The sequence below is a fragment of the Strix uralensis genome, chromosome 37, assembly GCF_047716275.1.
Source record: "Strix uralensis isolate ZFMK-TIS-50842 chromosome 37, bStrUra1, whole genome shotgun sequence".
In the NCBI taxonomy this organism is placed as follows: Eukaryota; Metazoa; Chordata; class Aves; order Strigiformes; family Strigidae; genus Strix; species Strix uralensis.
Window position 1 is genome coordinate 767,640 of NC_134008.1, and position 15,579 is coordinate 783,218.

At 46.8% G+C, this 15,579-nt stretch overlaps 1 protein-coding gene across 2 annotated transcripts; it reads right to left on the reverse strand.

Moving 5' to 3' along the window:
- Positions 1 to 858: 858 nt before the first annotated feature.
- On the reverse strand, positions 859 to 14,085 carry LOC141937112 (E3 ubiquitin-protein ligase RBBP6-like). 2 transcript variants are annotated; one of them, XM_074854535.1, is made up of 10 exons: positions 13,978 to 14,085; positions 12,041 to 12,240; positions 8,987 to 9,083; positions 8,320 to 8,356; positions 7,188 to 7,232; positions 4,774 to 4,862; positions 4,559 to 4,655; positions 3,578 to 3,717; positions 2,492 to 2,667; positions 859 to 967 (listed from the first exon to the last, which is right to left on the reverse strand). In XM_074854535.1, the coding sequence occupies exons 1-10, from the start codon at positions 14,025 to 14,027 to the stop codon at positions 918 to 920; spliced, it is 981 nt and encodes a 326-aa protein (XP_074710636.1). In that variant the 5' UTR covers positions 14,028 to 14,085; the 3' UTR covers positions 859 to 917. The 2 variants fall into 2 exon arrangements, with proteins under 2 accessions (XP_074710636.1, XP_074710637.1); XM_074854536.1 differs by lacking the exons at positions 859 to 967; positions 2,492 to 2,667; positions 3,578 to 3,717; ... (1 more) ...; positions 4,774 to 4,862; positions 7,188 to 7,232 and having other exon boundaries at positions 8,140 to 8,356.
- Positions 14,086 to 15,579: the final 1,494 nt, after the last annotated feature.

A 15,579-nucleotide genomic window follows, 5' to 3' on the forward strand; every position in this document is an offset into this window, starting at 1 on the left:
AGGCTGCGGGGAGACCTCATCACCCTCTACAACTACCCAAAAGGACGTTGTAGCAAGGTGGGTGTTGGTCTCTTTTCCCCAGTAACAAGCGATAGGAGGAGAAGCAGCGGCCTCCAGTTGCACCAGGGGAGGTTTAGATCAGCTATTGGGGAACACTTCTCCACTGAAAGGGTTGTCAGCATTGGAACAGGCTGCCCAAGGAGGTGGTTGTAATTATGATTGCCTCAGAAAGACTTCATTCTTCAGAGTCCTCTTTTCAATCATGTACTGGAGTTTTATTTTAAATAATCTTCCTGAGAGCACAGATCCCCTTTGTGAAGGCCAATTCAAATTAAGCCATTTAAAAATTAGTTACCACATGTATTCTCCACAACGATCTGTGCATACTTATTCCCTTATAAATCAGCTGTTGTGTCCGTTATGTGTTACGGCCTCGTTTAACAGGTTACAAGCAGCAATATATTGAATTTCTGTAGCATACTTACACTTCCCAGTCTGGTCTGCCACTTGCCGAGCGAATTTTGCCGGCTCTCACTGGATGACCTTTTGGCATGGGGAGAGAAAAAAAGTCCCTTTCAGTTTACCTGAAGATAATTTTTTTAAGCGAAATTTGTAAGGTACAGTTACTTACCGGTTGTGGGTATTGATCGTCCTCGGTAGCCCAGAAGACTCGGCAATGCTGGCTGTCTCAGTCCAGGAACCAGATAGCCCTTGTGAACCAGTGCAAACAGTTGGAAAATAAGCTCGACTAAAATACGAAAATCACTGCGTATGGTGGAAGAACACCTACCTTCTCCTCCCGCAAACCACGGATTGAGAGGGGGGAAGATTGAGGACGTCCCCTGGCAGCCACCAGCGCAGCAGGAGGGGTCAGAGCTGGTGGATGTGCTGGTGGCTGCTGCTGCTGCCGCCTCTGCTTACGGATCACCTGTGCATACCCAGTTCCATTTTTGAAGTTGTTCACAGCCTAGAGGCAGAAAAATATTTACAAAGAGGTAACATGAACCTTCAGCAGCTCAATGAACAAAAGCCTCCACAGAGTAGAATTACTTGTGTATTCCCGTAGATACTCTCCATCCTAAAATAAACCAACATACGGATATATTCAGATTAGATCTAAGGAAGAAATTCTTCCCTGTGAGGGTGGTGAGGCCCTGGCACAGGTTGCCCAGAGAAGCTGAGGCTGCCCCCTCCCTGGAAGGGTTCAAGGCCAGGTTGGACGGGGCTTTGGGCCACCTGGGCTAGTGGAAGGTGTCCCTGCCTGTGGCAGGGGGGTTGGACTGGATGGGCTTTAAGGTCCCTTCCAAGCCAAACCCTTCGGTGATACATGAACGCATCCCATTAAACACTGGTGTTAATGACTGGTAACTCAGACTATCTGTACGTAAAGCACTCCAGTGTTAACACTGAATTTGAAACTGAGGCAATCCTGTTGAACACAAGTGTGACCTGAATTTGCCAGATTGTCGCTCAAGAGTTGTCAGCTTCTGTAACAACAGGGAATGTATTTGCAAAGTAAATTTAGCCTTATTCCATTTAGCCTTGTTTAAGGAGGTGTACATTAATATTTTCTTCCCTTTCAGCTAACTGACTGACTAGACTTTTCTTACAAACAGTTTATCTAAAAGTCACTGCATTACCTGGCGTAGGCACTTGTTGGCAACTAAAGTGTCGGGAGAAACACCTGCCTGATGACATGTTGGGCATGTATGTTCCTCAGAGTCCAGTAATGCCGTTCTAATACCTGGGTATAATCAGAATCATCAAAATAGGTTTTAGCTAAACTAAGGACATTGTCTGGGTTCTAATCAATTATAAAGGCCTGTAGATGGTTAATGGGTGAATATGGTTCCGAACTGAGAGCATGAAGCTATAAATGTTCAGCAGTGTAAAAAATTTCTAGTATGCAGGAAATAGCTGCCCAGTTTTGCTATTTCACTATTGTAACGTTTGAAGATGTAGAGCAGGCCGTGCCTTGATGGTCTGACTAGTCTGTTCTCCACTGTCCAGCACAGTGAGAAGTCACCAACCTCAAGGCTCATGAATAAGACACATCTCCAAAAACCATTAGTAGGTTCAAGTTCTGACGGTTTTAACCAACTCTCCCGTGGAGAAGAATGTGGATTAAATGCCTAACGAGCCATTTGCTGCAGACCACAGTAAGTCACCAGCGTTGGCTCTGTAGTTTTGTATGAGAGAAGGGACTGTGCACAAACTCAATGCATTTGATAACTAACACTGTAATCAGCTGCAGCATTACGCACTCTGCTCGTACTCATCCTTCTGCATGGAAAGAGGATTTAACTAGGTGCATAAAAAGGGAAAAAAGCCTTCTGCCTTTGTTTTTTCCTTTCTACAAGAAGAGTCCTTTCCTACTCGGGGTACACTTAAGTATTAAACAGAGCTGGTAACAAAGGAATCTTATGATCTTTCTGCTGTCAGAAGATCAGGTGTGATGTTTTGAATTAGCAAACATGGCAGTAACACTTACATTCGTCACAGTAACTGTTTCTACAGCAGGGAATAATGACTGCATCAGCCATGATTTCTTTACAAATGGAACATAACAGCTCCTCCGGAATAGGATCGTCTGAGGAAAGGGAGGAAGAGGATGGCTCCTCTGGTAAAAAGGGAGGCTTTTCCTTCTTTCCTCTGGCATAAGCTTCCCTGGAGGGGGGATGGGGAAGGAAAAAGAAAAAAAGTCAAAGATGGATAAAGGAGAACTTCCCCAAGCTTTGGATTTTATCCAATGAAGACAGTAGGTGTCATTCTCACTCCACATTAGCCTTCAAAAATACAGACATTTAGTTTAAACTACTTTTCTATAGCCAGAGTGCTAGAAAAGGGAGGGGGGAACAATTTTCCTTCTGCAGAACTCTTCCATTCATTGGATCAACTAAGAAATTAGCTCAGACTAGAGAAATCATTTTCTGACAGCTAGACACCAGGTGAAATGAACCCCACCTCTCCTTTGCCAGAGGGTAAATGTCAATCGCAGGCTCAGGACAAAGTCAGTCTCTGTGTAATTGTGTTTTATAAATGGAAGAAGTCTATGTTACAGCTTCTGCAAAAGGAGAGCCATGACGGAAGAACAGAGCTGCTACCGAGTGCATTTTAAAACAGCCACTCTTGTCAGCACACAGCAGGATTTTCTTAGTTTACAGCAACAGGTAAACATCCCTCTGCTTCACACATGGGATCTGATAAATGTCAGAGGCAGAGGGAATCTCAGTCCAACAGCTGTTTGTTAAATTCTGCAAGAAGCCTTAGCAAGATAAAACAGAAGCAGAAGGAGCTTTCAAAAAGAATGACGCCACTGTAAACACGACTGAAATGTTTTGCAGAAATACGGATTCTTAGCATACCACAAGCTTAACCAGCGTTCAGGGGCATGAGCAGCAGGACTGCCCTATTTTAATATTAGAAATCATCACAGGTTTTAAGGTTAAGATACAATGACAGTGCTTCTTGCCCCGTAATTACAGATGCTGGCCAGCTTGGTGGCATTGCCACTCAGACACTGACACGTGGCTTCTCTCCTTCACTTTTTGGTCAGACCAGCTAATTCCATACTCACGCATTAATAATTGGTATTGCATATCTTCCAGTCTTCGTCAGCATAGCGCCCTTGGTATTGGGATCTTCCACCTCCACCATGAAACTCCTGGGAATTCCTGTGCACTTTTTAAGTCTGGGAACAGACTGAAAATTACTGTCCTGTTAAGAAAAGAAATGCAGACATAGCTCATCTTAAGACCCACACTTAAAACGACATTTCAACCACGATTTTAAGCAGGAAAGGCCTTTAATCCTCTCCTTTTACCTAGCCTAAGCGTTGCTCGACCGAAATACTCTTTTTCCTAAATGAATATAGCCAGGATGCTCCAAAGGCTCGAGCAGTGTTCTGAACGCCGTCGACATTCTTTGGCTCAACTTCAGGGTCCTTAAGGGTGAAATATCCCTCAGCTCCCCATCCCCTCAGAGGAGAGGCACAAACCCCCTCCTCCTCCAAAGCGCAGTTCAGAGGGAGAGCTTAATGCAGGGCTCTGGATCGGCCAGTGGGGACACTGATATTCACCACCTACAGGTGAAGGTTGAATTCAGAGCTGATGCACGTACGTTCAGTGAGTAACGTTAAATGGCCTGAATACTCAACCAGAGACTTGTGTAATTATAACACGCAAATATTCAATAGATGGGGTCAAGAGAAACGGCATCTTTTTCTACAAAATACTAAAAACTGCAAACTGTCATTAAAAAGAGTTAAGATGAGAAAAATTTGCAGTAACATTGAAATATATAAAAATATACATTAAAGCTCATAGAGAAAGATCTATGGACATATACAAGGGCTATGACCTCGAAGAAAGAAAATTTCCCATTGAAAATTCCAGCTTTCCCTGGAATTTTGAAGGGCTTTGCACCACTGCCATAGAACCTCTGTATTTCAGCCCAAGAGAAACAATTCCTAACAGGGGTATTCATGTAACTGCTGCGTAACTGCCAAGGTAAAACAAGTGAAAAACCAAGTGACACCAGAAGCCCCTCACAATCTTACCCCATTTGTCGGGCAGTTCTTTCTATAGTGCCCAGGTTTTCCACAGCGAAAGCAAGTATAGGATGGTGGAGGTGGACCCAAGGGTTTCTTCACGTAACTAAAAGGTTTTCGGGAAAAAAAGAAAATGGTATGTATGCGTCTCTCTTGTTCCAACAACCATCTCTACAATGTTTCCATAGTCTTCAAAGAACAGGTAGGACTTTGCCAACACTTACTTGATTGGATCGTACTGACGGCAAGACTGGATCATCATAGCTCGTATTTTATCTTCCTCGGAAGCGTTGGCTTCAGCCAGATTGCCGGTCTGTTTAACAGGTAATTATTGGACACGCACATTAGAAACACATTTAAGCTCCCCCAGCCAAAGACTCACCCAACCCTGTAAAAAGCAGCCCAGCAGTAGCTGAGGTTGCAGGAAAGCAGCTGCTTCTATGAGCCAGAGTTGTCCCAGAGATGTTCTGGGGAGCCCTTACGCCATCACATGGTGTCTCTGTGCCCGTTAACCTGCTTGGAAGGAGCATTCTTGGGCACTCAAAACCCGAGGCTCTGTTTGTACCTTACTTAAAGACTTGTGTAACCAATCCAAATGTCTTCCAAGCAGACTGAAGCTCTGCGTAGAAAAAATTACATTATCCAGTATTTTTAAATGGATTCCTGAGCTCCAGATTATTTGAAGGAGAAAATCTCCGCTGTACATTTAATGGAGATGTATGCAAGTATCAGTGTTTACACTTTGCAGCATTAAAAGGACACACAACTTAAGAGTCAGGGAAGTTGCTTTTGCTCACCGAAATTCAGCTTCAGACACAGAAGCATTAAGAGGAATCAAGCTTTTTATAATTCCTCAGCAAGACAAAAGATTCTTTCCAGCAGAAATTGGACCATGGTGTGCTGTAGGCAGCCCAAACTGCATGTCCCTGCCTACTCACTTCTTCACGGTAAGTGATTTAACTACGGTCAGCACAACCTGCAGATTTTTTCCTGTTTGCTGTGCCCTTCTAACACACAAATTGTAATAGAAACCTTACGCAGAACTAGACCTTCAAATTATCAAAGCCAGCTGATTTTTTGTAAGTAGCATTTGTTCAAATGTTCTCATTACACACTAGTCCAGATCCCAGCAGGGTCTAAGGGAGGGATGTAAAGGATACGGACCTCCAAGCACCCATCATTCAGAGCAACCACTCATGGGTCTGATTTTATATGCAAAAGCTACCCACTAGTTTCAACAGTTTATGAAACGGTTGTTTTATAGACACAACAGTAACATAATCCAGACCGACATCTATGAAACCCCTTCCGTTACCATTTACAGAAAACTTTACAGATACTTGACCAATTTGTTTAAACCCAGACAGTTTACAAGACACATCCAAACCCCACAAACCATTACTAGGCACAGACCATAATTCAAATACGGAATTTCCTACAAGGTAATAACAAAGCAGAAAACTTGTCAACACATTGCCTCCAAGCCAAGCCCGTCTGCACTGAGGAGGTTGGAGTATAACAGTTTGGAGCTGCTTTACGTTACATTCCTGCATTTTTCTGAAATACCTACATTTTCTCAAAAGCTTGAATGTGTACAGCACTTGGACAGTTTTTCACATTTTAGAGTCAAACTTCACATGAGTTTTTACAGAACCAACAATTTCTTCTGGTGACTACCTTCCAAAGTAACTGTTGGGGTTTTTTCCCCAAATGTACACAATTTAATTCTGCAGTCAGAGAGGGAAGAGGAGAGTGGGAAGAGATTTCTCCAACTCCAGCCTTTATTTTCAGAAGAAAGAACTAGCCCCTCTGCACGAGGCCCTGCCTTCTCTATTCTCTAAGACCAGTAATTTGACAGGCTCACACTACGCCTTTTCACAAAGTGCAACCACTAGTGCTTTCCCAGACAAAGTGACACATTGTTGAGCAAAAAATGCAAGCAGTTCCATAGCAAACCATGGCATTACAGCAGCTTCAGAAGGCCACCTCTGCTAATACACTGCACTAACACATTGGTATATTCCTGCAAACAATTAGGCACATTTACACAATTTACAGTCTGCGTTCAAACCAATTAGGGTGTGTTGTCCACTCTCCATAGACTACAAGTTATGAAACTGTGCAGCATTCAGAGAGTGGCTCTATAACTGCAGTGACTAGAAACTCAACAGTAGCCACGCAATTGTCCGTGTTACACAAACGCTTCTATTTTGGCTGTTGCACGCCCCTGCCCCCCCCCCCCCCCGAAATGTCCATAACTTGCAGCCAGTTAAATTCTTCTGTGAAAATTGTGTCGGTCTCCAACACAAAATTAACAAAAGGTCTGAGAAACAGTAAACAGGTCCTGAAGTGCTGCTTCTTTATGTCTTGAAGATGAGCAATAGTGCAACATTGTGTTGAGGGACTCCCCTTCTGTCCTCCCAAACTGGGAACTACTCTTTACAGGGTGCTACGGAAATATACACACATTCTAAAGTTAAAACCAATACTGTAAATTATTAAAAATTAAGTTTTGTTCACATTACAGCAGTTATCCAGTTATACATCACCGTACAAGACTTAAAAATATGAAGCCAGTGGGGTTTTTTGTTGTTGGTGGTGGGGTTTTTTTAAGTCTTTGACAAGAATATACACATACCTTAATGAGCTGGGCCAGAGGAGTGGGTGCAGAAGAGTCCTCAATCTGTTCACAAAAAATTAAACACATATTCAAGTTGTACAATCAAAACATAGCAAAAGTTAACCTCTACTGTAGTCTGAAAGTCTGCACTCTATCCTCCGAGTGTCACGGACAGAGACATGTCCAACCTAATGTAAGTGTATTGGTTCAAAACAAAGTCCAAACCTATGACAGCTTCAGAGGGCCAACGTGGTTCATGAGAAGCCGCTAAACTCGGTGCGCTGGGCTTTAGATATTTGCATTTGCAGACAAACTATGAAACTAAACCGTTTCATCGGATAAAACGGAAAGATCAAATGCAGAACTTAGGAAGGCCACTTCAGGTAGCAACAACATTTAAACTCACAGCAATCCGTTAGAGACCTTTAAGTACTCAGAGGAGGCCAAACAATAGCACTTCAGTTATACAGCTTTAGGAACAAATACCCAAGTATTTCAGGACACGAAAAGGAATCTTTTAGCTGCACAGAACTGTCCTCAAAACGTATGGGGTACGTTGATTTTGGGATTTGTTTGAACCGCCAAGTCAAAAGTAAGAAACAGTACCAAGTAGAACAACAATGGTTTCTCAGTGGGTTTTGATAACATCTTCCCAAACTGTTAGGCAAAGAAAGTATTTCAAAACAAAAGCTAAGTGATACAATGTGAAAATGGAAAAAATGCACTCCAAACAATTTTAATTGCAAGAAACAAAGAGCACACGACAGCCTATACAAACATACTAGCTCTAGACAGACAGATGTAGAACACAGCACCAATTGAATTGTGCAAACCTTGAACCTACCTGATCTAAAACCAATCCTACATTATCTGTACAGCACAAAGTCATTCAGGAAATATTCCAGCATATTCAATATGAAACACAATGCATCACTAGGCACAAATACCAATATTCACATTAGAACTGTGCAAATGGTGGCATTACTCAGTTTTCACTGTGCTGGGAATCAAATACATGGTCTCTACAACATATACTATGTCTTGCTGCAGAACAGATTAAGTTCATGTTTGGGAGATTAATACGAGGCTACGTTGTTTAGAATTAAGTGCAATGTGTAGAAACAAAGTGTGAGATTGTGTTTTTACATACCGCTTTTGGTGTTCCACTCACTGGCTCGGTTCGAGTTCTAGAGGAAGAAATAAAGATGATGAGAACTTAGAACAAAGCACTTGTACCCAACCAAAAGCAGTGAAAACAGATTATAAAACCTGAACATCAAGACATTATATTCTGATAGTCTAGTGAACGTGGAAATGTATTTGTATACATAAACTGTTCTCTCTTGGCACATTCAGTGCAACTAAAAAAAAAAAAAATCCCATTTCTAGTTTGTCAGCAATTACTGTCCGACTTACAGCTCTAGAACACAACAGTGCCAGAGGAAGTCCTCAGATATTTTGTCTCTGCTGTGTAAGTATCAAAACGATGAAGTCTGTGCTACAGCTTTGTGCTCTTACATAATCAACCATCCAAACAGCGACCTTTGTCTTTCAGTCTTTCCTCTGTAGCCAGTATGCCAGAAAGCCAGATCTGAGGCATAAGAATACCTGCCATATCCCACCCCGCCTCCCCCAAATGCAAGACACAGTCAAACACTGACAGACTCTTCTGAGAGGGGAACATGCGTATCTCTCTTTACTGTAAAAGCAATAAAAAGAAGAAAGATACACTCCGAATGCCTCTGTAAACTAATCTCCATACAAAAAGTTAACACACTGCAACCCCTCACAGACTACAATGCTTTATGGGTACTTACATAAATCGTGTTTTGCTGGTAGTTTTGACTCTAACAGGGACTCTTCTAACAATCACCGAGGAGTTCTTAGGAATCAGGGTGTTATCATCTGTGTATTCTGAAAACAACACCAATACAGAAGAAAACATTAGTCAGTTCGTAAGAATGTATATTAATATGTCATTACATAGCACTTGAGAGAACCCCTTCACAGGCATAAAAGCAAAATTTTGTATGTGACATGGCACTCCTGTCGTCTCAACACACTAACAGAACCTTTCAAGAAGTCTTCAGGTTTGAGAATCAAACACCAGCAGCAAAACCTTTTCCATTCTTTTCAAACAGTTTGGATGCCAGCAGCAAAATGGTCTCAGAGGTCACTAAAGGAGAGTCTGCTCATGCGTGAGGTTCTTTCCTGACCTAGCTCAAGTTGCTTTTGCTTCTGTTAGGCTACAAACCCGAGAGATCTTTGGAGAGGAACAAACCACAGCAAAGTCTCACCTGCATAAACCAGATTCTAAAGTCTGACCAGCTTACCCTGCAACAAAGCAGGCGCTCGGCTAAAGCATGCAAACTCTGCGCCGCTGCTTTCCGAGCTGTTCCCTCAAAACCATTCCCCTGTGCTGCGAGTGCTGGGGACTGACAGAACACAGAAGAGAGCCGCCAGCTCTCTGCTTCTCGGGGCTTCATCCATCGACAGCCACACTGTCAGCTGCTCAGGGCTGTACATGCGAATGCAAACGGAACTGGCAGTGCTGGAGTTTGGATCACAGGAACCTGAGGGGTTTTTTGAGCTTGCTTTCACACGTAGGGCAGAACTGGCTCCAACTAAAGTGGTGTCTCCTCTCTTAAGCTAATCATCTAGTTTGAATAAGCCAAAGGGACGTGAATTCTTTCAATTCACTTTTTGCAGAGCAGAGAGACTCAAATGAAATTAATTACGAAGACAAGTCTTCTGAAAAGCCTTTTGAAACCAGAGTGTGCCTGAAGGTCTCCATGCTTTGCCTTGGCTTCACCGTGTTCGTCTTTTGAAGAGGAGGAGCTACCTGAGACACTTTGACTGAGTGAGCCTCAAATGTGAAGATCTCCCATGAGTGAGTCTCACATGTAAAGATGTCTCCATGAGAATGGTTTATATATTGTACTTGCACAAGCTGGATACGACTAAATGTTTTAAAGCACTATCAGCAGCCATGCCCTGTAATCTGCCTACAGTTTTAACTATTAAAAGCCGTTACCTATGGAGGCCGAATCAGAACAATGGCCCGAAAGCCAAAGTTGCTGTGAAAGTACTACTAATGACAAAACCCAAAGCTTTTACAGAAGTCATACCCTGAAACCAACGCCTAGAGCTCTGCTCAAATGGGGAATCTCACCATTGCACAGCCACCTGTCAGGAAAGGCCTGAGATGGGACTTTTTGATGTCGGAGGAGCTCAAAGAGCACTGAGGCTGACAAGCAACGGGGAGATGATGGCAGCTGCAGCTCTGGAAGCCCAAAGCAGCTGTTTCCACCTGCTGAACGGAGTCATACAGAGTGTTCTTTCTGGTCCAGATCACAAACCACTGGACTGAGATTTCAGAGGCACAGGATAAGTAACAGTGGCTCCACAAAAAGGCAGGAGTTTGCTACGCCTGTGCCCACCTGAGGGTTGTGGTAGGTCTGCAGAGGATTGCAGGTGGCAGCACCTCTCCTCGAGGGAGGCTGTGTATATGAGGACAGCAACCAGTGCACTTATTCGCCAATTCTGCAAGCCTGCAGAGGTCAGGTGGAACAGGCACAAGAGGTGTATGATGCAAAAAGAGGAATGGGTCCTCTTTTTGTATTTTATGACAATTCGTTGACCATTAGAAGCATTGACATCTGCCTTCTGAATAGACTGTCCTTGCATGAGATATATACAGACAGAGAGAGGGATGCTTGTTTTCAATCCACTTGTGAAGTGCACAGGGAGGAGACCTCCAGCCATCTAATACCAGACTGATAGAAAAATGGATTCCCCTTAAAAGTCAATCAGTACACATTGAAATGGATCAACTGAAAACTGAAGAGTGACAATAACCTGGTGAAGTAAAGGCTTTATTTGCACAGGACACTTATCAGGGCACATATTTGTATGTGGGACTTGAAGCATCCCACCAGCTGGGTCACTGAGGCAGAGAATTTGTGGAAGAGGGTTCACAAACAGCGGAGTGCGCTGCCGAGGTAGTTCTGTGAAGGGACCTGACACCTGTTGGCTTTCATACATTTATTTTTCCTTCACGTCAATCAATTGAGTTCATTTTGGTGATGAAATCTGTGTCAATGATGAAATCTGGTGAAGTCAAACAATGTAGCCTTAAAAGTTAACTTTTTTGGTTTTAAATAGGAAAGGACTAAAGCTGGAGCATTAGTCCTGAAGTCCCTGGAAATTTCTGTTTGCTCCCTTTGAATTTAACAGCTGCCAGCTTAGTCTAACAGCTCTCAGACAAAACTGGCATCTGCCAGCAGGAGCCTGTTCCCCGCAGGCAGCAACATCCCGTGTAGCTGCGGGGCCTTGGCAACTACCAGTGTCACTCTGCCTCGCCACGACTCCACATCTGCAGATTGAGCAGCGACATCACGCTCAACAGGGCTACTTTTCACACTTGTCCAAGCAGAGCTCCAACAGAAATGTTCAACAAAGCTGGAGCCAACACCATTGTTGATTCCCACTCCCTTCTAGCACAAAACTTGTTTTACTGCCAGTGATGGCCGGTAAGTGGCTACTGGGCTTTTGCAAGCACTAGACGTTGCACATGGACCACGTAGTCTCCTACGCCCAGCTCCGTGTCCAACAACAGATCGGAACGGCTCTGTGAGGTCCCCACACAAGCCACAGCTACCGATGGTGGCCGAATCGCACCGTCCCTTCGCACCCCACTGAATCGCTGGCGCCACTTGCCCTCTCGGTTCCCCGCACGCCGGCGGGACGGGCCCCAGGCTGACTCACGCCACGTGGGGACAAGCCACAGAGAGCAGAGTGTGGCTCCCGCAGGCCGTGGCCGCCGCCAGCCGGGCAGTGCCCGAGGCCCCGTGCCCGCCGCCCCCACGCACCTTCTCCGGTCTGGGCGTTGGATATCTGCAGCTCGCAGTTGGTCACCTTCAGCTTGTGGCGGCCCATGATCTGGCGCTTCAGGTCGCCCAGGGAGATGTTGAGGCCGCTGAAGGTGACCGTGTCGTACTGCAGCAGGGAGAAGAACTTGTAATGCACGCACGGCGTGGCTGATGTTCCACTCACTGGCTCGGTTCGAGTTCTAGAAGAAGAAATAAAGGTGATGAGAACTTAGAACAAAGCACTTGTACCCAACCAAAAGCAGTGAAAACAGATTATAAAACCTAAACGTCAAAACATTACGTTCTGATATGTTCATTATGTTCTGACGGTAAGGACTTTGTGAGTCCCAGCTGGGAATGGCCTAACAGGCCCATGTGGGCCTAGGACTCAAAAGATGGTGCAAGTCCATCACAGAGAATGGGATTTTGCCATCTCCGTGCCAGTACAGGCATCCAGAAGGTAACTGCTGCCTTTATGACACTATTCAGCAAAAATGTTTATTTTGTTTGGTGCTTCCAAGCTTACGCCAAGCGAATACGGCCAGTGGGTTCCTCTCTCTCTGAGGGCCATCTATTCAGAAGATGAAAAGCCAGGAAAACAATCCCCCGTCTCCGCAAAAGGAGGCTGGTGCTGTGTGAGGAGCCAGGGCTCTGACACGTGTACATTGACCCTCCTGCTCCGAGGGGGAGCCGCTGCCCACGGCTGGGCCACCCGCTGCCCCGCGCTGCGCCTCAGGGACTTCACCTCGAGGAACTGCTCTGGCTTCCACAGTTATTAACCTCAGCTACTACTGCCGTGCTTGTCAGAAACCATGCCGGCACACAACTACTGAACAAAACTGACCCGAGTCAGCAGGCGACATTTGGATGGGGCTTTGGAGCCCAACAACAATTAATTGGTGTCTTCCAAGCCCACCAAACCCTTAAGCACACGTACCGTTTTACTCAGGTGATAACCACGGGAGGGAGAGGCCACAGTCTCTCCAAATCACCTCGTATCTTTGCTGAAAAATCTGCAGGACCCCTTCAGCCCTGGCCATCTGACCTCAGTGAGACCACCGCTCACCTTGCCCCACGGACACACCGCTCACATTCACCTGGGTTTTGTTTCAAAAGCTTCACACTACTTCCTTTACTCTTTGTCTCACCTGACTGTTGAACCTTTGTCTACCCTCACTGTTTGGCTGCTCTGAAACTCACAACCTGCAGCTCTGAAGCCAGACAACAACAAGGGGAAGGCCTGAGGCCAGCGGCCCCGCTCCCACCACACGCCGTCACCACGGCGCAGGGGCCCGGGATGTGCAGAGGAGCCGGGTTCAAGGTGCCGACCTGCGCCCAACGGCTCCCTCCAGCCAAACCCCTCACCCAGAACCACCGCTCCGCCCGCGTCGAGCGCCGGGAAACACCTTCAGGGCTTCCAGCTGTTTGCAGTGCTCAATTCCACATCGTTATTCTTACAGAATTGAAAGGCCAGGGGCCGTGAAACGAGCGCAGCCACCCAGTTCACCCAGTTCACGCACAAGGGGTGACCCCGACTGCACCATGGCCCCCGTGGCCCCCCTGCTGCCAACTCCTGGGACCGCGTGGGAGGGACAGCGACCGGCCCGGCCTCTGGACCCTCCCCACTCTCCCCGGAGCCTGCGCGGACCGGCCCTGGGCCCTCCGGAGACCCCCTTGAGCCCCTCCCGGGCCCCAGAGCCCACCCAGACCGGCCCTGGGCCCTCCGGAGTCCTCCCAGAGTGATCCTGGGCCCTCCGGAGCCCCCCTGAGCCCCCCATCTGGAGCCCCCCAAGCCCATCCCCGGGCCCCCCAGAGACCCCCCCGGCCCCGCTCACAACGGCGGCTGGCAGCTCAGGTCAAAGGGCTGGCGCTCTGCGCGCGGCGAGGGGCTGCCCTGCCGAGGAGCCTGTCGGGTCTGGCTCTGGCTCTGTCCTCACCTGGGAGCTGCTGGTGGCACTGGTCGCCGTGTCCTGATGCTGCTCGCCATGGTCGTGATGCTGCTTGCCGTCTCCTCCTCCTCCCTGATTGCCTCCTCCTCACTGATCACCTCCTCCTCCTCCTCCTCAGTAATTGCCTCCTCCTCACTACTCGCCTCCTCCTCCTCAGTAATTGCCTCCTCCTCACTACTCGCCTCCTCCTCCTCCTCACTACTCGCCACCTCCTCACTACTCGCCTCCTCCTCCTCAAATGATCGCCGCTGCCCTGGCAGTGCTGGTCGCATCCCGGGCATTATTAGGACACAATGGGGGCGGGGCTTCGCTCGGCCAATAGCAGCAGCGCTACTGCCCAGGTTGCTAGGAGCCAAATGGGGGCGGCGTTTCACTCAGCCAATAGCGGCAGTGCTGCCCTGGTTGCTAGGAAACCGGGCAGGGGCGGGGCTTCGCTCGGCCAATAGCAGCAGTGCTGCTGCCCAGGTTGCTAAGAGGCAAATGGGGGCGGCGTTTCACTCAGCCAATAGCGGCAGTGCTGCCCTGGTTGCCAGGAAACCGGGCAGGGGCGGGGCTTCGCTCAGCCAATAGCGGCAGTGCTGCTGCCCAGGTTGCTAGCAGCCGGATGGGGGCGGGGCTACGCTCGGCCAATGGCGGCAGTGCTGCCCGGCCTTCTTTCTGTCTTTGCTGACTGAAGAATCGCTGTGATGGACAAGGAGCCTGCTGAGGTCCTGACCAGACCGACCCTGACAAAGCCTGGCACTGCCACACAGTGAGAGAGCTGTAAACGTCATTCACAGCAAAAGCTGTGGGGACAGTCACGAATCATCTCCCATTCTGCAAGCCAAATTCTTGACTGTTTCCTCACCACTGCTGATTTAAGTGTAAATTGCTTCAAAATAACACTTAAAATTCCTAACTTTTCATACCAGTAAGTTCTTCGTGCCGTAAGAGAAACACTGTGCTGAGAAGGCACTATGAACATACAGCAATATTTACATATAGACATTTTGTCTTCCCTTCGATGAAGTTATTTTGTAATTTGAAACCTTAGCGGAAGGATTTTTGCTTTTCTCCTGATCAGACATTTAAGCGTCAGCCCCCTGCTACAGCTGCAGCAGAAGTATTCAAGCTGTTTCAGCACCAAATTAAACTTTCACTTTCCACTTGGCTGTTATTTTTTCCTTCCTCTTAATTTTTCTATTTAAACAAAGAGTTTAAGTATTTGCTTACCTGGGGAAAAAAAGTGCTATCCTTCTCCTGTTATGATAAGCTACTGATCTGAAGGGCAGAAGGCTGAGACCCCCACGAAGATATTTAGAAGAGTGGGAAGAATTTGAGAGTCATCAGTTGGATGTTCTTTGGCTGGCCAAAACTGAGGAGGGGGAAGAAGCCCTACAGGGAGCTCAAGGGAAGCACAAGAGAGCATCTGGGAGCCAGCAGCGTGATGGGGGCATGAGCCAGCGCTGCCCTGCCGTGTGTCAGGCACAGTGTTTTCAGCAAGGGCAGAGGAGAGTTAATGCCACTGACGAGAGCACAGCTCGTCTGACGTGGTGGCCCTGCTGGTCCTTCACGTACCGGAAAGATGAACTGTCCCTGGAAGAACTGGCG

What these genes read in the sequence shown, in the direction of transcription:
- LOC141937112 (XM_074854535.1), bottom strand. Translation starts at nt 14,027, where the DNA reads ATGGCGAGCAGCATCAGGACACGGCGACCAGTGCCACCAGCAGCTCCC. An exon ending in TGAGTGGAACACCAAAAGCG is followed by an intron (nt 7,233 to 8,319) that starts GTATGTAAAAAC and finishes TTTTGTGAACAG; the next exon opens with ATTGAGGACTCTTCTGCACC. An exon ending in GCAATACCAATTATTAATGC is followed by an intron (nt 2,668 to 3,577) that starts GTGAGTATGGAA and finishes TCCCCCCTCCAG; the next exon opens with GGAAGCTTATGCCAGAGGAA.